This window comes from Triturus cristatus, chromosome 2_2, assembly GCF_964204655.1.
Source record: "Triturus cristatus chromosome 2_2, aTriCri1.1, whole genome shotgun sequence".
Lineage (NCBI taxonomy): Eukaryota > Metazoa > Chordata > Amphibia > Caudata > Salamandridae > Triturus > Triturus cristatus.
In genome coordinates this window covers 1,024,816,545-1,024,841,243 of record NC_140582.1, presented here as the reverse complement: position 1 = coordinate 1,024,841,243, position 24,699 = coordinate 1,024,816,545, and the positions used below count along the sequence as shown (strand labels likewise).

General features: G+C 45.5%; 1 protein-coding gene across 1 annotated transcript in view; it reads right to left on the bottom strand.

Moving 5' to 3' along the window:
* Positions 1-243: 243 nt before the first annotated feature.
* Positions 244-24,699, bottom strand: part of CPZ (carboxypeptidase Z) — a 297,018-nt gene continuing 272,562 nt past the window's right edge. The window contains exons 10-11 of the mRNA XM_085642486.1: positions 7,026-7,125; positions 244-1,175 (exon numbers count right to left, since the gene is read on the bottom strand). Coding sequence (XP_085498612.1) covers positions 817-1,175; positions 7,026-7,125 — 459 coding nt within the window. The 3' untranslated portion in view covers positions 244-816. The remainder of the gene's footprint in view (positions 1,176-7,025; positions 7,126-24,699) is intronic.

Genomic DNA, 24,699 nt, shown 5'->3' with positions numbered 1-24,699 from the left:
TACTCTGTAACCTTTTTCTGTATAATTATCCTATTATGTAGTTACTATTTTTTATGCGCTGGTATGCTTATATTTTGAACATTATTGACTAGTTTATATTTGTAATCCTGTGTTTTCTTATATCCAATAAAAAATATTTAACATAGATAGATCTCATTGCACAACCACATTACAGAGTATTCTGAGAAAGTCTTGAAAGAGCACATCATTGTTACATATAGATAAATGTAGGGAGTCCATCAATAAGTTTACACAAGTTGTTTTATTTTTCTACTATCAATATGTTCTTTAACATAGTCAAAATGGCAAATATGCTTGCATTAGAAATCAGGAGAAGAAATGTTCTTGAGAACATAATAAATGCATTTATAAAATCAGACTGGATTGTAGGATATGCAATGTTAGCAACAATCTATCATAAAGTGCTGATCCAGTGGATAACTTCTCTCTCGCTTAATCAAGCTGAACAGACATATGCCATTGTGGTATCCCTTGTTCTAAGTTTTTCGAAGTGCTCTACTCCCTGGGTTTGCAAGTGTAATTTTGGATACGTACATTTGTTTAAATAAACAAGATACATGGCTTACAAAGTGTGGCGATGGTTTATTTTGGACAGATCTGGGTCAAATCTCAACAGTGATTTCTAAAGAAAACAAAAGAAGGAAAATACACTTTCAAGAATATCATTGCTACATTCGTTCATAGAATGGCATTTACTTCTAAAATGTTCATACATATAATCCCTTTTCTCTATAGAAGAGTATGAAGGTTTGGAATTGTGCACTACGGTATTTGAAAATAAAACAGTGATATCGCCTAATGGTTTTTGAGGAGCCACACAGGCCTATTTTGACCTTGAGTACTAAAGTATGTCCACCACCAAGGTTTTTCTCTGTCTGCTGATGGTTCACCTCCTTCCTCGGTTGCTCCGTGCTGCTTATGTGGGTCGAACTGATCTAACGGGTCGAATCGATCATAAATGTCCTCCAGTGGGACATTATCAAATTTTGGACGTTGGACGATTTTAGTACGTCTTAAGGTAAAGTCTACTCGACCAGGCTTAATCATGTTTGCTGGTAAAGTGATCTTCTTAATCACCTTTGTGTAGCCTACGGCATGAGCACTGACAATGTGCGTCCCGGGAACCAATATTCTCCAGTAGTCCCCATCAGCACCTAAAATGAGAAAATAAGAAATTGTCTTACATTTTAATAAGTACAAAACTCGATTGAATTTATGATGCATTTCAGAACTGTTGTGTTAAATAAGTCTAACAAAATTGAAGCCTTTATCTAGATTTTTCTGAAGTTTTAAATATCATGAATTCGATCCAAAGGTTGTTTGCTGGAATGGGGAGTATAAGTGATTTGCCCAGATCCACAGGATGTTGAGCTGACATTGAGACTAGAACCTGGTTCTCCAGTTCTAGTCGGCAGCTCTGGCCGTTACACCAGATCGATTTGTTAGAATGTCTCAGAATGTGCAGGAGCTAAGAGAGGTATGTATTCCAGAAGGGAAAGGAGGGAAGGCAAGTATGTATGTATGGAATGTATGCTGTAGTGAAACAATAGTTTCTTCCACACCATATTTATGTAGTCGTTACAAGCAACATGGGATTTCCTATTTGTGTCCAAACAGAAGTTTGGATTAAAATCAGGACAGCAATATAATTGAACTTTATAGCACTTGCAGCCATTTCATTACACAATTTTCTCTTGGTAAAATCTGCAAGAAATCTTACGGGGTAAGTTGACCATGCTGAGCTTTCAACCAGTCCAACTGGGGAAAACATGCAGTACTACTGTATTTTCCATTAATGTGTGGTGCAAAACTTAGTATGGTGCTGTAATACAGGACCAGTAATTATCACATCAGGTGGTACAGGTATTTAATAGGCATTACCTCTCAGAATTATGCAAGACTTATATATTTGCATAGATTCTGCATTTTATGCGGACAAAAACATTTACGAATTTGAGAACGTTTGTAGCCAGGTGATAATATTAGACAAGTTATGGATCTCATGAGGACTAAACTTTTAATTTTGCCTTGAGATAAATTACAACTTGCATTGTATTACAAATTCTAATTCACACATCTACAGCCATTCTATCATCTAATCGAGATGATATCAGAGAGTTATCTGAAAGAGACAAGACCTCATTGCAATGTTTGTCTGACAGTGCATCACATTCACAAGCCCAAATGCAAAATGTACTAATAGTCCTGACCATGTGACTAGCATCTTTCCAAAGCTCATGGCTTCAGAAACCATGTCCCCGCCAGGAATCTAAGACAAATACAGTACAGTACCTGCCAAAATCCACCACATTCAGGATCGTCTACACCATATGAGCAAGACATCATACTGTCAGTAGTGTCTGGGGTTCCAAGGCCCTCTGTATATATTTTCAGTAAGATATTTCAATGCTGGCCCTATGGAAAACAGCTGTATTGTGAGGAAAATATATTTTCAGTTCAACATCCCTTGAAGGTTTCACTAAATTATGGCTTAATCTATGAACATTGAACAGGTTTTTGGGGGATATCACTTCTTCCTATAAAACCTACCCTATTCGTAGAATTCCTGCTTGTTCTGGGAAACGAGTCCCTTCCCAGCTGACAAAATTACGACATACATCAGTAAACCTTTTCTGGTAATGATCCAAGTTTTAACTGGAGAATCGAAAACTATCTCTACTCCGAAGATCTTCTTGTGGTCCCTGGACCAGTTTCTTACCGAATCAGCATCTCTGAAACGCACATTGTTGAATTCCCCTTTACTTTACAAGCCTACCTTCATACCTTTAGTCTGCATGAGAAAAAGGACCACTGCCTTCTGCTTTCTACAGCACTAGAAAAATCAGCAATTCAGTAGGGCGTATCAAATTACCAAGAACTTTATCTGCCTCATCAAAAATATCACAAGTGAAACTAAAACTGTGCATGGCATGCTGATGTTGAGTGGCAGTATGATATGCCATGTGTCCAACCCATCATGATCATAATGCAGCTTTTAGGTCATTAGTGCGCTTTTTAGCCCTATCATTAAAGAAAATGATTGGTTTCTAGTGAATATCAGCTGGGATGTGCTTTCGATTGCCACAGAAAACATGAAGGAATCTGGGTAGCATGATCATGCTCCCGAAGTCAATTGTGCAATCAATACAAATGGACTTAAAGTTGATGGGATTCTAAAATCACTTCACTAGATCAACAAAACACAAAGCTTCACAGTTGTATATCCAATAGAATGGGTTTATTTCATCAGTGAACTGGAAGAAATGACAGCAGGTTTGAAAACAGCTTTCAAAACATCATATAGTCATACACCACCATTGCATCTTTGGCAACCATCCCATTCAGGTTATTTGAGTACCAAAGATGTACCTGTGGCAGAGCAATTCTACATGCAACTTTCCCCAGTTGGCTATGTTCCAATCAGAGGATTGTTTTCAGTAGAAATTAACCATAGTTTTCACAGTCAAGCAAACACAAAGTGAGAGGTCAGACAACAATGCAGTGTCCCCTGTTGTAAATACATTGTGACACTTTATTACAGCTGTAATGTAATTCTGGTCCTTGTATTACAATATGGCTATTCACATGTAAAGATCTATGTCCAGTATGTGCTGTCGCGGCTAATATAATTGATCGCGGAGAATGGATAATTCTCCAGTTTTTGGGGAAGTGCTAAAAAGGGAGGTATAATTTCCTCCAACACAGTATGGCGGACAACCCTGCTGCCAGAGTCTCACTCTCTCTTGAAATCACAGCAGTTTCCATTACCACTCAATATTAAGCCAGTTGCTTAGCGTTTCAGCTACACCGTCTACAAGGATGAATGATTCACTAAACAAACAATCATTAAAAAGTATGATTTGTGGTGCAAGTCACCTGTAAAAAATCAAATAAGTTAGCTGTGTGTTGGACCCACTCCTCTTTGGTATGCATGTAGTAAAACCCTATTCAGGATGAATGGAGTGCAAATGCATTCATCAACAATAGGTGGAGTCCTTGTGCCTTTCTTTTAGATGCTGATGACGCAATCATATAGATCATATGCCTAAAGTTTTCACAAGGGGTTTACATGTGATGGTCCAGGACTGACACTAAACATTGTAAGTATTCTTTCAAACATATATGGGGATAGCATTGGGGGCCCGAAGTTCAAATACAATTGATAAATGTAAATGAGCAGATTCAAATTGGACTATCTATGGATGGACTTTGATAAGAGGCTTAAATACTTCGACAAACAAATGTCTGAGAGGGGGAAGATATGCAGACACTAGATGGCTTATTAGTAGCTATGGTGGATATCTGTTAGCCATGTTTCTGAAATGTATTCTATCATGGCAAAACTATGTCTCCTCTATTGAATATGGCTCTGGGCTGTTCTGGTTATACTATACTGTGTTATACTATGATTGCAGGGAGGGAAGCTATGGAGATAATCTCTGAGCTCTACAACTGGAATACATGGAGAGCTAAGGGGATGGTTATGGATACATCAACTTTTTTCTTATGAACATATTCTTTCTTTTTCAGATGTTACAAATAAATTAACCTATCAAGTTTCTTTGAACGGAAATATAGGGCCTTGTTACGAGTTTGGTGGTCCAATGGATCGGCGAACCCATGATGACGGCTTGCACCCCCCCAGAGAGGCGGTCTGCCCACCGCATTAGGACTGTGGCAGTTGGACCGTCATGGGACCGTTGCTACTGTCAGGGATCTACGACCTCTGGTGGTGGTGCAGTTGTCCGAGACCCCTAATATGCTGGCAGTGCTGCTGTGGTACCACCAAGCATATTAGGAGTTTCTTCTCCACCGAACTTTTCATGGCGGTGCGACCGCCATGAAAAGTGTGATGGTGAGGAAACAGAGGGGGGTCATATAGGGCCCACTTGTGCTCCTGCACCATGGGGTGGATGCAGGGGGGCACACTGTGTGTCCCCCATCTGGATGCGTCACCATGTTTCTGCATGGAACGAAATGCACAACAATGTGCATTTTAGGCAGTGCACGGACATGCTTTGGCATTCCCACTGCAGTGCCTATTTTAAAGGCACTGCCATTGCAATGCCAAAATCTGCCTGCCAGTGACTTAAAAAATAGTAATCCAGCAGGCGGTCTGTTTTGGCTTTGGCGGTGTGGGAGTGGGGAGGCAGCGTGGCGGCCCGCTCCTACGCCGTCAAAATCATAATAAGGCTCAAAGGCTGTTATCTAAAGGTATGTTAGATGTTTACACAGAGCTACATAATACCCACCTTTCAAATGCAGATAATGTTCATATAATAAATATCTCTCTGCACAACTAAAAGCTCGATTAAAACTCTTAGTCCTGACAGATATTAGACTTCTGTCATAATCTAACATTTTATGGGAGCAAGATTTAAATACATCTTGGCCCATTACTTTACCGAATAAGATTTGGATAACAGTTCATAAGTCCTCATGCACTGAAAGTGCAGCCCATCTTTGCTTTTATATACAAAAGACTTATGATAACCCCTTTGACATGTAACAGATTAAAGCCTGTCTTACATAATACTATTTGTTTTGTAATGAAAACTCACAGATCTGACATATATGCGTTTTACATATCCCCATATCCTCAGGTTTTGGCAACTAATTTGTAGTCAAATAAATTTCATTTTTAACTACAATATTTTTTTAATGTTGCAAATATATTTTTGGGTTGCCTTTCAAATGATTGGCCCTGTTGCTCCTTTGATATTCATATTTTCGATAAGCAGCTCCCTTTCAACAGCTTAGTAATAGTTGGTTTCCCAACTATATGCTGCTGATGTTTCTTTTAAGACATGGTAATACAGTGCTTGTTCCAGTCATAAACGTGACACTGCATATGTGTCACCAAATTCACTTGCTATTAATAGCAAATCCTTAAGGTTTCTTATAATTTCTTTTGTTAATAATTATTGTCAAATCCATCATACTCACCATCTAGACTTACCGTAGTTACTTATCTACACATCGTTGAATTTTTAAATATCATAGTTATATTGTGAAGCAAGAACGGCGAATGTAAATTGTTATAAGCTGTATCATTGATGAATTACACATTCTTTATTCTTACCTTCTTAGATTTGTATACTTAGGAATATGACGTTTATTTTTTCTGATTCTTTCCCTCCCTCTCATTTTAACTACCTTTTTCCCACTGTCTTTTCTCCTTTCTTCTTTTCTTTTATTCTATGGTGGATAGTGGCATCTGTTACTATGGTCTTTATGCTGATAGAAATACTATGCAGCTTTATGAATTGTCATGTTCTCACACGTCTGGTAATGTGTTTATATAATTAACGTTTTGACATTTTATGTTATTGCTATCCATTGTTTAATAAAGTCTCTTAAACTTAAAAAATAAGCTGGCGGAGAAATAGTAAGAACACTGTTGGCTATATGACCTATAGTATAGCAAACTATGCGGCCTTACAAAACAAAACTGGGGTAGTAAAGAAACTTTATGACCTGAGGGAGACCTTTGGTTGTTTGGCTGTTTAGGTCACACTAGAAATTAAGTAAACTAGTGTAGCATAGGAGGTGAACTTCTACATGCAAGAAGACCACATAGCAAAGTCTGTGTCCTCTTTGAAGCTTTTCTTTTTTCTCATCCCTGTATTATTACCAGCTATTGCCCATATTTGGAAGGCGGTGACTGTTCACGATAAAGACTTCTTATGGAAGCCACATACAAGCTGGATGACGGCAGAGAGAAGCATCGTGGGCTGCAAATCTCTACAGTTCAAGACACAGGAAGATGGACTGATTTGTCTAGCATCATTCAACTGTTGGGCAGCTAGTTAAGGCAGGACTAAAACTAAAGTTTCTAGGAGCCAAGAGCACCATGTGGCCAGATTACCTAGGTTTGCTTCGCCCCCTTCTGTGTGATGGAGATCTTTTGCACAGATGACCCTATACCCACGAGTTTACGCGAGCCTGCCAGAACCCAACACTTCCATGTACATTATTGTAGTATAGTCGTGTGCATACTCTACCTGTTAAAATGTCGTGCCGTATGTTTCTGACTGAGATGCGGGCTCTCTTGATTGGATTCCCAAATTCATCCGTCACCACGCCTTTTATACCACGGTGGGTCTAGTGTAGGAGGAACAGAATAAAATACACCGAAGAGTTAATGCATTTATTCACAATGACTGTTGTTATTTTTTTAAAATTTCCTAATGATAATATTTCCAATGTAAATAGTTACAAGAACATGTCAAATATCTAACTAAAAGCTGATATCAACATTGCTCAAAATGACACAATATATGGGAGTGAGGGCACATTGGTCCCTCAGACATATTAGCCACATTGAACGTTTCAGCTCGGGTTCTGGTAGTGGCACAAGAGATAGCCAAATGGCAACAGATCGAAAGGATAAAAGTGTTCCTGTTGCAAACACCAGTCACGTTTGGTTTTCGTCATAAACGTGCATCAGTGATTCTAGGGCAACTCACAACAGCTTCCGGTGACATGTTTATGATTTCTGCACAGTGCACACGGCAAAGCCTGCAAGGGCAAACTCGTTTCAGATATGATACTGGGCACGCTTGTGAAAAGATCTGGGCTGGCACATAATACGGGATCCCGGGACTCCGGGATAAAACAAGCTTGGAAAAAGTCTGCTTTTTATGAATATAAGCACTGCTTTATAGTTTTCAGTTTGGTGCGCGTAGTGTAGTTCAGTGGTTAGTTTGTAAAACAATAAGTGCCAGGGCCCTCCAGGGCCCAACTGGCCGTAGCGGGCACCGGGCATTCCCCCATTGGGCGGCCGGGGTGGGGGCCGGTTTTGGGCCGCTGGGGGCCCGTTTTTGTTTCAGGGCCGTTTTTGTAACATAGCTGCAATACCGGCCCCTGTAATAAAATCGGCCCAAACCGGCCTTGGCACACAGCTCGGCCGCACCACCACCCCCGGGGGGCCCGCCGAGCACTTTGCCGTGGCTGGTTTTGGATCCCAGTCCAGCATTGGGGCCCTCATCAGGAGGACAGGTAGCCTGCACCATCCATTGCCCCTGCCAGCGCTGCCAATTACAGTGCAAACAAAACTACTAAACATCATACCCCCACAAGTGTGTCACTTCATACTATTCAGGGCCCCCAAAGCTATACGAATGGCTTGGGTGGCATGTATTATAGTGACTGCTAATGTATATTAAATTAATAAACAGCTGTTGTTGTGCTCAATCTCAAATTTGGCAGACAGCACCACCATGTGGCAGACAGTCACAGTCACAAGCGCTGGTGCTAAGAATTAAGGGGCATATTATCAAGAAACGGCGTTAACTGTATCGCCGCTTTAGCGGCAGAAAACTGCAGCTAAAGCGGCGATAATGGGCTTGATAATATGCCCTTGAGAATTCCCATAGAAGCCCATGTTCTGGTGTGAACATGGGCTTCTATTGGAATTCTCTGCGGCATATTATCAAGCCCATTATCGCCGCTTTAGCGGCAGTTTTCTGCCGCTAAAGCGGCGATAATGTTAACGCCGTGCTTGATAATATGCCCCTTAGTGCCGGAAACCACCGGGTCAAATGAAGCACTGGTAGTGTGTACAGGCAAGTGGCTGACTATCAGAAGGATCCAGTTGTTAGAATTGATGGATGAGAGACGATAAGAGTACATGTGAATGGATGAGTGCGTGAATGGGTGGATAAGTGCATGGATAGATGAATGTGTGAAAAAGTGAATGAACACATCGCTGTATTGATTAATGAGTGAGTGTAAGGATGGATGAATGGCTAAGTTGATGACTGAATACTTGAAAGAATGTGACTTGTTCAAATTGCTTCCTGTGCAACATCGCTCACCACCGACACAGTAAGATGCATAATGTCTCTGTTTCTCAAACCACCAAATGCTGTTTAAACTCTCCATCCTCAGCTTTACTTGCATAAAACTGTCAAAAAACATACTGAGAATTGTCGCAATGATGCTGTGCCAGCATTATGTTAGAGGTAGATACCTTTGTGCTATTCTATGGAAATCAGAGCTAGTTATGTCAGGTATTGTTGCCATCATGCAAAAGATTTCAGCATAGGTCATAAATTACCTGCAGGGGCAGCAGTAATCAGACACTGGCACTATTATGGCATTGATGCTAACAATTTTCCAGGAAACAGCTTAGTTATGCCACTAACAGTGTTGTGCTAGGTATGGCCATCATCTTGCCAAGAGTGACAACAGTATGCCAAGATTCACCATCATTAGCTGCGTGAATCTCAAAGCATCACGCCAACAAACCCAGCATGCAGAAAAGTGTCTATCACCCACCCCTGTGCTCCGTGACTGGAGGAATTTTGAGCATCCCCTTCCACTGCTAGTAATGTAAACAAGCATTGGCATAGCCAACAGGTCTAGCCTTACAAGTGTTCAGACATGCAGCACATTATCCTGGGTACTGAGCCACTAGGGATGGAATAGCTATACAGTGCTGTCACAGGCCAGTCTGGAGCGAAGCAAAGATAGTTCAAGCAACTGGATGATCATGAATGCCAAAAAATAAGCTAATGTTTGATGAAAAAGAAGCTTCATCTGGCACTCCGGCAAAAAAGGGACATGAAATAGTTGATTTTGAGGTAAATAAAAAGTAATTTAGCCGTCCAGGTCTCTCATTTACTATTGTGAAACTAAGCATGAATCCCAATGGGAACTAACTATGCATAAAAGTGCAATTTAAACAAAAAATCTATGACACTGCAAGGTGCCGTGTCACACAGCTTTCTTTAAGCTGGATGGGGCGGGTGGGACAGGCAAGTGAAGTGGATGTAAGCAGACATAGTGATATAATGCAGGGGAGACAGAGAGACACCACAGGCGGTGGAAGGAGACACGAGAGGCTGAGATAGGGACAACAAATGCTTCAGAGAACTCTGAGAGGGATGGGTACACAGAGACAGGGTGGAGCTGCAAAGTGGAAAGAGCAAGTGAGAGACACCTGGCAAGTTGAGGTAAGGCACTTCAGGGAAGAGTGGGGTATGATACTGGACCAGTGCTGCCCTGTGCAAGAGTAAGAGATGCGCGTGTGTGGTGCTTAGCAAGCTTAGACTGGAGAGAAAGACACTTTAGTGAAGATAATGAGAGGTTATGGAGACAGACAAAAGGCGGGGGGAAGAGTGAGAAACAGTAAAGGAAGACACCAAGGACAGAGGCGGGACTGCGAGGACCAGCGTGCTCAGCGGCGCTGATCGGCCGCAGCTGGTCCTCTTCCCGCCCCCTCCACCTGTTAAAATCACCGCGGAGTGGGAGCTGCTTGGGTAACTTCACTGACCTTGCTGGGAGTGCTGCTCCTGTTTGCCTGTCCGTTTTCTGGCCACTTCGCCACGCCTCGCGGCCCCCGCTTCGCGGGAGCCGCTCGCAGGCAAGAGACCTTGTTGGGGATCCAGCCCTTGGTTTTCACTCGTGCATTGGAGCACCAACGCGCCTTCAGGGACATTACAGCTGACACCAAGGACAGAGGCGGGACTGCGAGGACCAGCGTGCTCAGCGGCGCTGATCGGCCGCAGCTGGTCCTCTTCCCGCCCCCTCCACCTGTTAAAATCACCGCGGAGTGGGAGCTGCTTGGGTAACTTCACTGACCTTGCTGGGAGTGGTGCTCCTGTTTGCCTGTCCGTTTTCTGGCCACTTCGCCACGCCTCGCGGCCCCCGCTTCGCGGGAGCCGCTCGCAGGCAAGAGACCTTGTTGGGGATCCAGCCCTTGGTTTTCACTCGTGCATTGGAGCACCAACGCGCCTTCAGGGACATTACAGCTGACACCAAGGACAGAGGCGGGACTGCGAGGACCAGCGTGCTCAGCGGCGCTGATCGGCCGCAGCTGGTCCTCTTCCCGCCCCCTCCACCTGTTAAAATCACCGCGGAGTGGGAGCTGCTTGGGTAACTTCACTGACCTTGCTGGGAGTGCTGCTCCTGTTTGCCTGTCCGTTTTCTGGCCACTTCGCCACGCCTCGCGGCCCCCGCTTCGCGGGAGCCGCTCGCAGGCAAGAGACCTTGTTGGGGATCCAGCCCTTGGTTTTCACTCGTGCATTGGAGCACCAACGCGCCTTCAGGGACATTACAGCTGACACCAAGGACAGAGGCGGGACTGCGAGGACCAGCGTGCTCAGCGGCGCTGATCGGCCGCAGCTGGTCCTCTTCCCGCCCCCTCCACCTGTTAAAATCACCGCGGAGTGGGAGCTGCTTGGGTAACTTCACTGACCTTGCTGGGAGTGCTGCTCCTGTTTGCCTGTCCGTTTTCTGGCCACTTCGCCACGCCTCGCGGCCCCCGCTTCGCGGGAGCCGCTCGCAAGCAAGAGACCTTGTTGGGGATCCAGCCCTTGGTTTTCACTCGTGCATTGGAGCACCAACGCGCCTTCAGGGACATTACAGCTGACACCAAGGACAGAGGCGGGACTGCGAGGACCAGCGTGCTCAGCGGCGCTGATCGGCCGCAGCTGGTCCTCTTCCCGCCCCCTCCACCTGTTAAAATCACCGCGGAGTGGGAGCTGCTTGGGTAACTTCACTGACCTTGCTGGGAGTGGTGCTCCTGTTTGCCTGTCCGTTTTCTGGCCACTTCGCCACGCCTCGCGGCCCCCGCTTCGCGGGAGCCGCTCGCAGGCAAGAGACCTTGTTGGGGATCCAGCCCTTGGTTTTCACTCGTGCATTGGAGCACCAACGCGCCTTCAGGGACATTACAGCTGACACCAAGGACAGAGGCGGGACTGCGAGGACCAGCGTGCTCAGCGGCGCTGATCGGCCGCAGCTGGTCCTCTTCCCGCCCCCTCCACCTGTTAAAATCACCGCGGAGTGGGAGCTGCTTGGGTAACTTCACTGACCTTGCTGGGAGTGCTGCTCCTGTTTGCCTGTCCGTTTTCTGGCCACTTCGCCACGCCTCGCGGCCCCCGCTTCGCGGGAGCCGCTCGCAGGCAAGAGACCTTGTTGGGGATCCAGCCCTTGGTTTTCACTCGTGCATTGGAGCACCAACGCGCCTTCAGGGACATTACAGCTGACACCAAGGACAGAGGCGGGACTGCGAGGACCAGCGTGCTCAGCGGCGCTGATCGGCCGCAGCTGGTCCTCTTCCCGCCCCCTCCACCTGTTAAAATCACCGCGGAGTGGGAGCTGCTTGGGTAACTTCACTGACCTTGCTGGGAGTGCTGCTCCTGTTTGCCTGTCCGTTTTCTGGCCACTTCGCCACGCCTCGCGGCCCCCGCTTCGCGGGAGCCGCTCGCAAGCAAGAGACCTTGTTGGGGATCCAGCCCTTGGTTTTCACTCGTGCATTGGAGCACCAACGCGCCTTCAGGGACATTACAGCTGACACCAAGGACAGAGGCGGGACTGCGAGGACCAGCGTGCTCAGCGGCGCTGATCGGCCGCAGCTGGTCCTCTTCCCGCCCCCTCCACCTGTTAAAATCACCGCGGAGTGGGAGCTGCTTGGGTAACTTCACTGACCTTGCTGGGAGTGCTGCTCCTGTTTGCCTGTCCGTTTTCTGGCCACTTCGCCACGCCTCGCGGCCCCCGCTTCGCGGGAGCCGCTCGCAGGCAAGAGACCTTGTTGGGGATCCAGCCCTTGGTTTTCACTCGTGCATTGGAGCACCAACGCGCCTTCAGGGACATTACAGCTGACACCAAGGACAGAGGCGGGACTGCGAGGACCAGCGTGCTCAGCGGCGCTGATCGGCCGCAGCTGGTCCTCTTCCCGCCCCCTCCACCTGTTCTTCTCCCTGATAATCAGTGATAGCAACGCGCACGCGGGACGCGCGCGGGGCTAAGACCGGGGCTAAGACCGGGGCTAAGACTGGGCAAAGACAGGGCCGTTTTAGGCCGTTATAGACCGATTAAGACCGGACCGGGCCATCCCTCTTGGTTATATTTTTTTTTTTATTTGCGTTGTTTAGTTGCGCTTGTGTTTTAATTTTAAACAACCTATAGTTTAAATAATGTCTGTTCGTGAAACTAGGAGTAAGTCTACCAAATCCGTGAAAAAGGCTACAGGGACCCTGGATGATTTTATCACAAGGACTAGCCTTTCAATTGATAATGAGATTACTAAACTCCAGCACAGAGTATCCTTGGAGCTGGAGTCTGCAAGGAGGCTCTCTACCGAACTAGTATTAGGGAAAAAATCCTCTCTAGGTAGTATTGCCTCCTCAAAAACCCCTGAGCGCACTACTGGCCCCACACCAATTATCACCTTGGTCGAGGTTCACTCTACTGCTGAGGAAACAACTCCCTCTATTAATCAAGACTTTGTTCCCTCGGGCCCCTCTGTCAGTGTTGTATCTGAAAGCTTTCCATCTTCGGACCCACTGATAGGGAAGATCGTGGGTAGTAAAAATGGTGAGAAGCAAAAGGTATTGGTGGAAACAGACCCGATTAAAAGCCAGGTGCCTGTTAAGACATCATTAAAACATAAGAGAAAACGGAAACATATATCTGCGTATGCTAGAAAAAAGGCGAAGGTAGCCTTTAGCCAAAATATTATAGGGGGGGCCCCGCAAACACTCAATGTAAGTATTGCTAATAATATGTCTGACCAAGCGCCTCTAATTGTTCAAAGCGTCAATGCTAGTACAGATGAGCAAAACTCGGTCATAATGACTGACCACTCTGTCAATGAGGGCCAGAGAAATTCTTTGAACATGGTAGGACAGGAAGAGGGAAGGGAAGAGTTTTTAAAACTGGTATGGGATACGCTTAAGAAACTACTCAGGCCATTAGAAGTGAGGTTAACTGGCATTGAGAATCAGTTGCTTGAGGTAGAAAAAAGTGTTATTACACTATCTAGCTTAAGTCTCAATTGCACTGATGTACCCATAGTGTCTATGCAAGCACCAGTTACTGCTCCTGTGATACCTCTGAATAAAAATCCAACTAGCATACAGCAGCAAAAAGAGGAAATAGTTAAAAGAACAAATAAAACATCGATAACAAATACATTAGTTACATCAAATATAATTCCCTCGACCTCGTCATCTGCAAATACCTCTAACAAATCTCTGCTGAAGGGTCATGTTCAAAGCAAAACGCCTCAATTACCAAATGTTGCTACTACCCATTCTGCTATCCCCAACACCCCTGTTCCACAGAAATCCACATCTAATCTACCTGTCAGCAATAAATCCTTGACTGATAGATCTTTTGCCAATGTTCCTAATAAGCCAAACAATCAATCTGGCCATGCTTATAACAACTTTAAAGGAGGGTATATAGATTTACCACCTGACGCAAGCCCATTTGTAATTGTTCTTACAGGGGTACCTGAATTAGAAAACCAATATGAGGAGAACTTTCAATCTCTAAAAAATAAAGTGATCTATTGGTTAAATTCGAATAAACCCATTCCGAATCATATGAAAAGTAAAATCCTCATGGTTCGTAGGGTGCCGTGGGTAGGACCCATGGCTAAATCAATTATGGGTGACTGCATAGTCATTTCTTTTGAGGAACCCCATAGTGTTGAACAGATTTGCAAATGGAAATCATATGGAGATACACCACCCATTGAAGCCAGGCCTCTATCGTTTTTTTACCCCCCACCTAGGCCCATACAATATGGGTCCAATTGGAACACTGTCAAACAGTGTCACGGCTATGTACCCAACTTGGCTAGACAGGCAGATCGAAATATGTGGTCTGGTATTCCCACCTTTAACAGGTTCAGTTGTCTAGATGCTGTCGATTGACTTGGGACTATGCCAGATTGTATTCCCAAGTTATATGACACCTACTGTACACTAGGTAATAAGTCTTATTACCACCAGAGCGAGGAAAGGTCTCTAGCAGCTGATAAAGTATGTCACGATCTGGATGTGGGTTGCCTAGATGGGGGAACCAATACAATAGTAAGAGATGTGGTCATTGAGACAGAGAATCAAACTGCCGATATACAGCTAGGTAATGTTCATCATCAGCCGGTACTTATGCCGGCTTTTGATGATCAAACCTGTTCCAGTAATAGACTGACCCCACGTTTTCTCATTTTGTCTTGGAACATTGCTGGTGTTGGTAAAAATCTTAAGGATCCTGAATGGGCTGATTATGTTGATACTAGTGACCTTTGTTTATTGCAAGAAACATGGGCAATAGATGTTCCTCATAGAGTCGGATACAAAACCTATGGCACTGAGGCAGTTCAGTCTGATAGGGGGAGACCGTCAGGGGGGTTGATCATATGGCTTAAAATCACCTTGGTTATGAGGGTTGAAATTATAGAGACAGGAACACCCGATATTCTGGCCCTAAAAATTGTACCCCCAAATGGAAATGAATGTTACATTGTCAACGTCTATAATAGACCACTTGCCCATTCCAAGGTCTCACCTACTTTGGAAATACTGGATCTCTTTTTGAAAAAGGTAGTTGGAGATACCCCGGTAATTTTGGGAGGCGACCTAAACTGTAATTTCGAACCGGTTTCTGGTATTAATGACGTTTTTGAGGATGAGGACCAGGTGTACAAAATTCCCCAGCTTGAAACCTCAAACTTTGTTAAGTGTTCCACTTTGGCCGTTCAATTGCTTAGGCTAACGGCAGATCATGGTCTAAGAGCATGTAACGGCCGCCTTCCTTCGGACCTGACAAAACAACCAACTTTTGCGAAATCCAATAGTAATCTAGATTTCATACTTGTTTCACTTAACCTTTGGCATTATTTGATTGATTTAAAAGTGGCAAGTAGGGAGGAAAGTGATCACTACCCTTTAGAACTTTACACCTGTTAAAATCACCGCGGAGTGGGAGCTGCTTGGGTAACTTCACTGGGTGCAATAGTGCACCCTTCCTCTTCAGCTACCAGAAAAGCCATGAATCTTCTATTTTTCTCTAACTGCAACGCAGAGGATGGCAACACAGGGCACCAATGGCGTGCTACCGAACATCAAATCATATATGACATTGTATGCCAGTTGTAGTCTTCTACACACTTGTGAATATACTTGTTGAGGTTCAGCCTTAAAGAGTGATAAGAATTGTTCATACCCATGTGGTCCTTCGCAGTGAGTTGTATACCCGAATGAGACTGTACATTGCTTTACTCGTAAGACATTCTAGCCGGGGGTGTTTACTGCTGATCTTGGCTAGTGATATTTTCACACAGTGATCCTACCTGGTTGCTTGATGAATATAGAGGGAGACTAGAAATGCTGCCATCCTCGCTTCTCATTTAATGCTACTCATAATGCATAGTCAATGTTGAGAATACAATACAAAAGAGGGTGGGATTTAGAACAGACAAAATCAACAGAAAATAAATGTATGTTTTAGGAAGGGGCAGGAAAGGCTTAAGATTAGCATCAGAAAATATCTCCCTCTTTGGCAAGGTGATCCATGCAGAAAATGAAACCTTCGGGCGTAGTTGGTGTAGAAAAAAGGGATTCCAAAATAATGATTTACACGGGAATAATTGAAAAAAGATGAAAATGAAAAAACTAAATACAGAGACGTGTTCTTATACTAAGTTGCTTGCTTAAAGACAGAAGTGTATCTTCTTATGCCACGAAAGGAATCTGTAAACTATCATCTTGATATAGCTGCAATGAGTTCTGACAAATATAATCTTAAACATATAAAATTGAGTTTGTTTTATCAGGGCAAATCCTTCAGTAGCAGTCTGTTCTTCGTCAATGATGAAATGAACGTCTAAATAGATACAATTGCTCAACTGAAAAGTTAATACTGAAAATGGGAATTTTAAATTTCAAAATTAAAGACACTTAATTCAGTTTTACCATACAAACATGACCTGAAAGCTGTGCTGTGATCTGCAGCACAGGAATGAAGATAGCAATGCCTACAATTGTAGGGCACATTACACACTGAATTGTTCTATCCTTTTTAAGTAGCGTAGATTATATTACCTAACTCAATAGCATTCGTGTTACTGACCTCGAAGGATAAACAACTGAGCCAGCTCTGTCAGAGCCTAATCTGTTGTACCGAACACTGTCGAATGATCAACTGTACTACACAGAAGCTCCAATTACATGAGTTATTTAAAAAAAAAAATCTCTAGTAGATCACATGAATACTCAGAAATAAAGATTTAATAAAATAAAAGAAAACTAAAACCAAATGCTCCAGACATATTTACAATAACATCTTTACACTAATGTATGTAACTGTATTAGATTGTTATGATAATAGTAATTTTAATTGCATTTTGCTGACCACTAATCTAATATGAACGGCAACACGTAGTCATCAATGTCTAAATTCCCATGGTATCCTAGACAAACATTACTTCAGGCCTGATAATGCAGGCTTCCTATAATTCATCGAAGCAGAGGTTTGCGCCGAGATGCCTGGAGCCACAGGCTTCACTCTATTTACAAAAGTGTAGGTTAATTCAAATCAGAATATGCGAGATCTTTCCACCTGCACACACTGACACAAATTAAGCACTGTCCATATTTCACCAATAGTAGACACGGGTAACAGTAATAAATAAATATGAACTCATCCGACTTGATTTTGTTTAAATTCTCTAAACCTATATCTACAGTATGTGCAACCACGGTCACAGCAACCCAATGATGTCACCACAAGGGAACTCCACACGAGTTTTGATAAAATGAGTATAATCTTTATATAAGAAAACATACGATACGACCACACAATACAAAATCAACATGTAAGAATGGGTAGTATTCTTTCCAGTGGGTAGAATTCTTTCCGCTTCTTCCCAACAGTTAAGCTAACTTCTAACCGTTTCCCAAAAGGTTAGCCAAGTCGTATTGCTAGAATCACACACGTTGCAAAAGGAAAAAAATACTGCAATGCGTAATGATATTCTCTTGTACTGTGCAACAGAGAAACAATGCCATAAGTAGCGCCACAGTCATGTACTTTTCAACGGAAGGAATAATGTAATGTGTATCTCCACCAGCATGCCCTGTACCAGGAAGAAACAAAACAATGCGTCACGCTACAATCCTTTATGGTGCAATCAAGAAATAATGCAATGCACCACGTTACAATCAGGTAATCTGTAGTTCGTCAGGCACAAATGAGGTCAGGCATCATACGACAGTTCGATAGTTCGTTAGCAGCAATAATGCAATGTGTAATACGACAGTATTAGGTGCTCCATTAACAGTGCCCCCATTATGGATCAAATGATGACACAGTTATGGATCAAATGATGACACAAAACTACTGCTTCCCACTCCGGCCCCAGTACTGCCCCTCCTTGGATCAGCACGGGCCGAGATTCGAGCAGAAGCAACGGCTCGCGCAGCTGACAGAAGCGAGAGGCAGAGAGAGTGTCCCCCCGGGGCCGCACCCTACTCCAGGTGGTGATCCACGTTACCTGGGGAGGTGCTACCCAACTCTCCTCTCCGACGTCAGCGACTTGGGCCTTGATCCAGAACTCCGTCACGGGGTGCGGAGGACTCGGGCCGGCGACTCAGCTCCTCCGGGGCTGCTGGTCCGGGCCGCTGCTGGTCTACTCCGAGGGCCCAATGACTTGGCCCTCCTTCCAACGGTCTCAGTCAACACCGAGATCCGCCCTCAGCACTGTGGAGACTTTACTTCAAATTCGGTGCACACCCTACCCAGGCACTCCTCACCAGCGCCTCGGGTTGCACTTCGACATGCACACCGCGTGTCCGCGACTCGCCTCTTTTCTGGTGCTCATGACGACCCGGCGCTCTTCACCAATGCCCCGCTTGCACCTCGACATGCACCCTGCACGTCTGAGTCTCTCCTCTTCTCCCATTGCACACGATGTTCAGGCGCTCTTCACCAATGCCCTGGCAGCACCACGACACACACTCTGCGCGTCCAAGACTCATGTCTTCTTTTGGCGCACACAATGACCAGGCGCTCCTCACCAACACCCTGGCCTGCACCACGACACGCACCCAGTGCGTCTGAGTCTCACTTTGTCTCCCGGTGCACACATCGACCAGGCGCTCCTTACCAACGCCTTGGCCTGCACCACAACACGCACCCAGCATGTCCGAGGCTCAGCTTACTCCTGCGTGCCCACGATCACAAGGCACAACTTCTGAGGGTCTCAAGCTGCAAAAGCACGTGCACACCGCGTTGCTTGGGACTTCTCCGGAAACATTTATGATCCTGTATTTCCAAACAGGGAGCCAGCTCACCTTGGCCCCTTGGGGTTACAAGCCACAGCACGAAGCAGTCTTCTTCAAGCAGGGGGACCCAGCGTCTCCAAGCACAGTCCCAACAGCCTCTCCCTTGGTTAGAACAGCAAACTGCAGACCAGCCCCCGATCACGAAGCAAGGATTGGTCTTTCCTTAGCAGTCTCTTCAGTTGCCCCTTCTTTGGAAGAGGTTCCTCTTGTCCACAAAATGGGTCAAAGCCTTTTCAGTCTCAATCTATATCTGTTTCATTCCCCCATTCAGGGGCTTCAGATCTCATAGTTATACCCCTTAATGTTTTTGAAGTTCGTTTATGCTCAGGGGTCCCTGACCCTTCCCTAAATCAGTTCTGGGTGTTTCCCTCCCAGTATCACCTCTCTCCCTTTGATACTGGGAGTCCGGATCCTTAATCACTGAGCAGGAGATGGGTCAATTCGTTTATAGCACCAGCCTAGGCCTTTTTACCTCCCGTGCTTCTCCTCCCCCTACTCTGCAGATGCAGGGCAGCCTGGTGCCATCTCAACCCCTTCCTGGGTCAAGACCTCTCCCAGCTCCTCTCACCTTTCAGTTCCAGACAGACAATCCACATTTCTGCAGACACACAGAAATGCCTAGAGCACAAAACTCAGCCACTTTCTAAAGGAGTGGTTTCTGAACACACAGTGACAAAACCACCTTCACAGAAAGATGTGTTATGACACTGTGAGTTCATACATACTAAACTTCACCTCTCCATTGTAACTTGACAGGAAACTAGGCTAACAAACACAACACCCAGCCTCCCCCAGCACACACCTCAGTATATGTTTTGCCTTTTACTTAAACTGCACCCTGCCCAGGGGCTACATGGGACCTACCACAGGGGTGCCCAATGTGTATGTAAAAGGGTAAATCAGGCCTGACAAGTGGTTGCACTTGTCAGGACAACATGCTAACTTAGCACTCTGAGCGCAGACCCTCCACTGCAGGCCTGAGTTCCCTTCTCCGCGCGTCTTTGCATTACTAGCCCTGGCACACACAGTGTACATCACTAGGGACTTTACTAGTAATGCAAACATACCAATCATGGCCAACCAATCACCATTACATTTTACGTAGGGAACCCTTGTACTTTGACACTGATCAGCAGTGGCAAAGTACCGAAAGCATTTAGATTGCAAAGGAGGCAGAGGCAAAAAGTCAGGGGTAATCACGCCAAGATATGTTAAGTCTAACAATAACATAATCAAAATAACTATTTAAGCTCAATTCTCCACCCTATATGAGTCAGTTCCATCTTAGAAAGAAAATGTAATGAGGGCTGGCATACTCTGATCACCTATTCTCGTTCTGCAGTCGGAGGAGGATGCACTTACAATGGGGATCCTCATGTTGATGGGGTCAAGCAAGGTTGTCTTTGAGGAGGGGGAGTCGGTGCTGGTGAACCTACCGGAGTGGGGTCCTGTGGATCTAGATCTGGGCCTCTCAAGAAGTCTACTAATGTTTCCAAAGCTTACGCTATTTCAATGGAGTGAATGCCCCTCCTAGCTTCATTAAGCAACACTTCCCTTCATATCCTGTCTATTTCTCTAGCTCCTTCCCCCACCATGCTATTTTGAGCCCTCTAGTGGATTTCCAATTCCTCATAATCTCACATTTTGTGAGTCAGTAAGCCAGCAGGTCCTGAAATCTATGCACAACCTTCATCTTGGCAATATGGGAGAACCAGTTAAGAATGCAGTGTCTGTCGTGCAGGGAACCTCCCTGGAAATCGGATTTGCTACTACTGCTCTGACCTTTTCCCAATAAGGTACAAAGGAAGGGCAGTCCAATATCATGTGCTTTAGCTACGCTCCTATTGCTCCACATTTGGGCAGGCCGCTTCACCTGTGTGAAAGTAGTTGTTATTATGGCCTGGGGAGCATTCTTCAAAAGTCAGCACAGGCTTGAAATGATCTGATAGCATGTCCTATATTACCATTTAGTAAATTCTGTCGATCATGGTATATTTTCATCCCTAGAAATGGTAGACATTTAGGGTCCCAATGAAGATTACCCAGTCTTCCAGCAGGGGAGCATTGGTCTCTAAAGGGAAAAGCTGTAACTTCTGCCAGTTCAGGCCCCAAACTCTCCCTCCCAGCATACCTCTAACTCCCTCCAAGTCAATTCCTGTGTCTCTGATAAATAATATGAGATAATTTGCATACAGAGCTATTTGGTGCTGAAGGGTGCCACTGCCAACCTGGATGCCCGTGTATCTATACCCCTCCTGTGCCACACAGGTGAGTGGCTCTGTTGCCAGGGTGAATAGTAGGGGCTACTGTGGGCATCCCTGCCGAGTCCCTCGGCCTACTTTATAAACGTCTGAACCCTGGTTGTGGGGTCTGTGTATAGCATCTTAGCCCATGCCAAAAAGCCCTTCCGTAGGTTCATCCTGGTCTTCATCCCATATAGTAACCTCCATTACAGGCTATAAATGGTTATGTACTCCCCATCGCCCTTGTGGCCATGCACGTCAGGGGTACACAGAAATAGAAACGTGTCCAGCTGATCATGGAGCTCCTGCAGGCTGGAGAAAAAGGAGTAATCCCTCAGCTGCTGGTATAGCCTCTGCAGGAGTCCTCTTTGCATCTGCCAGCCCACAAGGCACTTGGCCATTGAAACTATTGGGGAATCTCTCAGTGGAGGGTAGAAGCAGTCAGCCTGAGGGTCCGCTATGCAATTTATGACCCCTCCCACCACAGCTGATTGTACTAGGCAGTGGGTCAGTGCACTTGAGAGGCATAACAGAAAACTTCAGAGGTCTACATTCAGGGTGTGAATGTTGATGAGCCCGTGAGCCGGCCCGTCACCACCGCATACCTCCCCTTGGGCTCAACTAAGTCTCCTGTGTGTTGGAAAGGGACCTCAGATCAGATCCAAACTAGTGTGCCCCTTGCAAAGGCCTAAAATGTGGTATAGAAGGCCTGACCCCTCCATCGTTTATGTAGTGCTGCCCCCTCCTTTACCATTTGATGTGTCTCTTGCAGTAGTGTAATGTGTATTCCCCCCTGATTTAGGTAAGAAAACACCTTTTATCGCTTTGCCATTGAGTGCTTCCCCCTAACGTTTATAGTTAATAGTTGATAAGTTGAGGTTGCATTTGTTTCATATTATAATAGTCTTCTGCAATAGTGGGACAACATCTTCAACTGGATCATCAGGCTAGTTCTTTGTTAATCATATGTTTAAATAGACTGCTGACACTAAATTTAACTAGAGAGGACAGAAATCTGTGTAAATATTTCAAGTACTCATAACACTGTATTTTGCGCTGAGCAAGAGACAACAGCTCATCGCAGAACACTGATTGGAATAATCCTTTGGATAACTGAATTGTTGAAACTGATTTTTGATGTTCTTATTTTGTGGGTTTGATGTGTTTGTATCATTTGTCTTTTTGAAGGGGTGTAGCTATTAATAGTGCTGCAAGTGAAGTAGCACAGGGGCCCAGGATCTACGGAACCAAATGCACCTCTATTAGAACTGTTATTTTATTTTACAAAACAGGAGGTGGGAGTCCATTTTCTTTGCTTGAATTTGGGCCCATGGCATCCTGGTACACCTCTGTTTCCTGCCAACAAATTATAGAATTTACTCTAGTTCAGTAGTGTGAGTGAAGAAAATTATGTACTTATTTTTGAAAACATTGGGGTATATTCACAAGAACCTGTGATAACCACCGCAAGAGTAGCCTAACGCAACTTCCAACATCGCAGCCCAACGTGGGAAAATTACGCCATGCCAACTAAGTATTCACAACGCGGCGCTAGCATGCGATAGTCACCAGATAACGCGACAAATGGCCGCACAAAATCCAACGCCATGCCGCAAAAATGCGAAACGCGAATGCAAAAAATCATGCGAGGAGGCCAATCGTGGTAAAGAAATTAGCAAAAACCAGCCACAGGCCTGCAGATCCCATGCGACTGGCCGGAAAATGCACCATAAAAGAAAGAAAAAAAAAACACCAGAACAAATTCAAACTGCGTAGCACCATGGATGCACCCGGACCGAGTGCAGTGGACATGCCAAACTCACCAAACCCCACGGAGGACCAGCACGGAACCCCGGGGAAGGGCAAGGAGAAGAGGAAGAGGAAGACGGGGTTCAGTTCGCAGGAAGACCGGATCATCGTCACGGAGGTGACAGAAAACTATCAACAACTGTTCGGCACTTCCCCTGCAGCACTGGCAACACAAACGGAAATATGGCACTCCATTATCACAAAAGTCAATGCAATCGGAGTGTCGAGCGGGTCAATGGAGGAGGTCAGGAGGCGCTGGCATGAAGTGCACAGCCAAACAAAGGAGAAACTTGCCGCCAACAGGAATGCAGCAACGGCGACTGGAGGTGGGAGTCCTGCGACACAAGAGGAGCTGGATGAGCAGGAGGAAATGGTGGCCACAGTCAGCAGTGTAGAGACGGTGGCAGGAGTTGAGGGCATGGACACAGCCCGATACGACCTGACCCAAAAGCAACAGGGTGACTAATGACCAAGGACTGGGGGGACGGGGGGAGATGGGCACAATGGCACACATGCACAAATATGTGGCGCACGCTGCACACCCACAATGATCGTGGAACATGTCCCTGACAGCCTTGGCACACTGCAGCACATATAGAAACACCAAGTAGGCCCCCGTCCACTATGTGCACAAAGGGGCCCCCCTCCCCAACACCATTATCACAACCTACCCTTGCACATGCGCTGAATCCAGGAAAGTAGCGGCTCTGTGAACCACACTGACAATGCAAGTGACAATGCACGACAGACAGCACGGCTGCAGTCACAATACATGCCATGGCCGATGAATCGACATGGAGGTGCCCCAGTGCGGATCACATCCGTAAAGGAACAGGTCACACTCTGACATATCCACATGCACCCACAACCCATGTCACACAACACATGCAGCATGCGAACAATGCACCAGGCCACAAAATCTGTACGGGAGCACATTTGACCCAATTCAAAAACAATACAGCCCCCAAAAAGCACACAATTAAAAGGCCCCCTGCCTCAAAGGGAGAAGGGTACATGAAATCAGAGCTGTAGGGGCAACTCCCCCACAATGCAGCACACTCACATAGCAATCACAGTACACCAGCAATGACGGCAATGTGGTACAATGCGCAACACCAGAGGACAGAGCTCACAACATGTTCCGCTCGTGCGTATCAGCTGTCCACTCACATCACTTCCACACATCCGTCATGTAGTCGGTAAACACACTGACTACCATCAAATAACCAGCTCCACCAAAACAGTCACAATGTACAGTGGCACGCATCTGAATGTAAACATCTGCAATCCTTCAGCATACATGTGCAACACTGTTAACCTGCATCACCACTTTACATTTCTGAGGGACAAAGAACACCTCGTGCAGAGCACACCACACTTCCCATCAGTGATGATGAAGAGGACAACCTGCACATATGTCAGGACAGCCTCCGCACCCTATCCCCAGGAGCAGGGCAGGCCAGCTGCCTCGAGGTGACCCCACCACTTGCACAGACCACACAGCAGGAAACACACACCACCACGGCAGTCTCCCAGGACCCCCC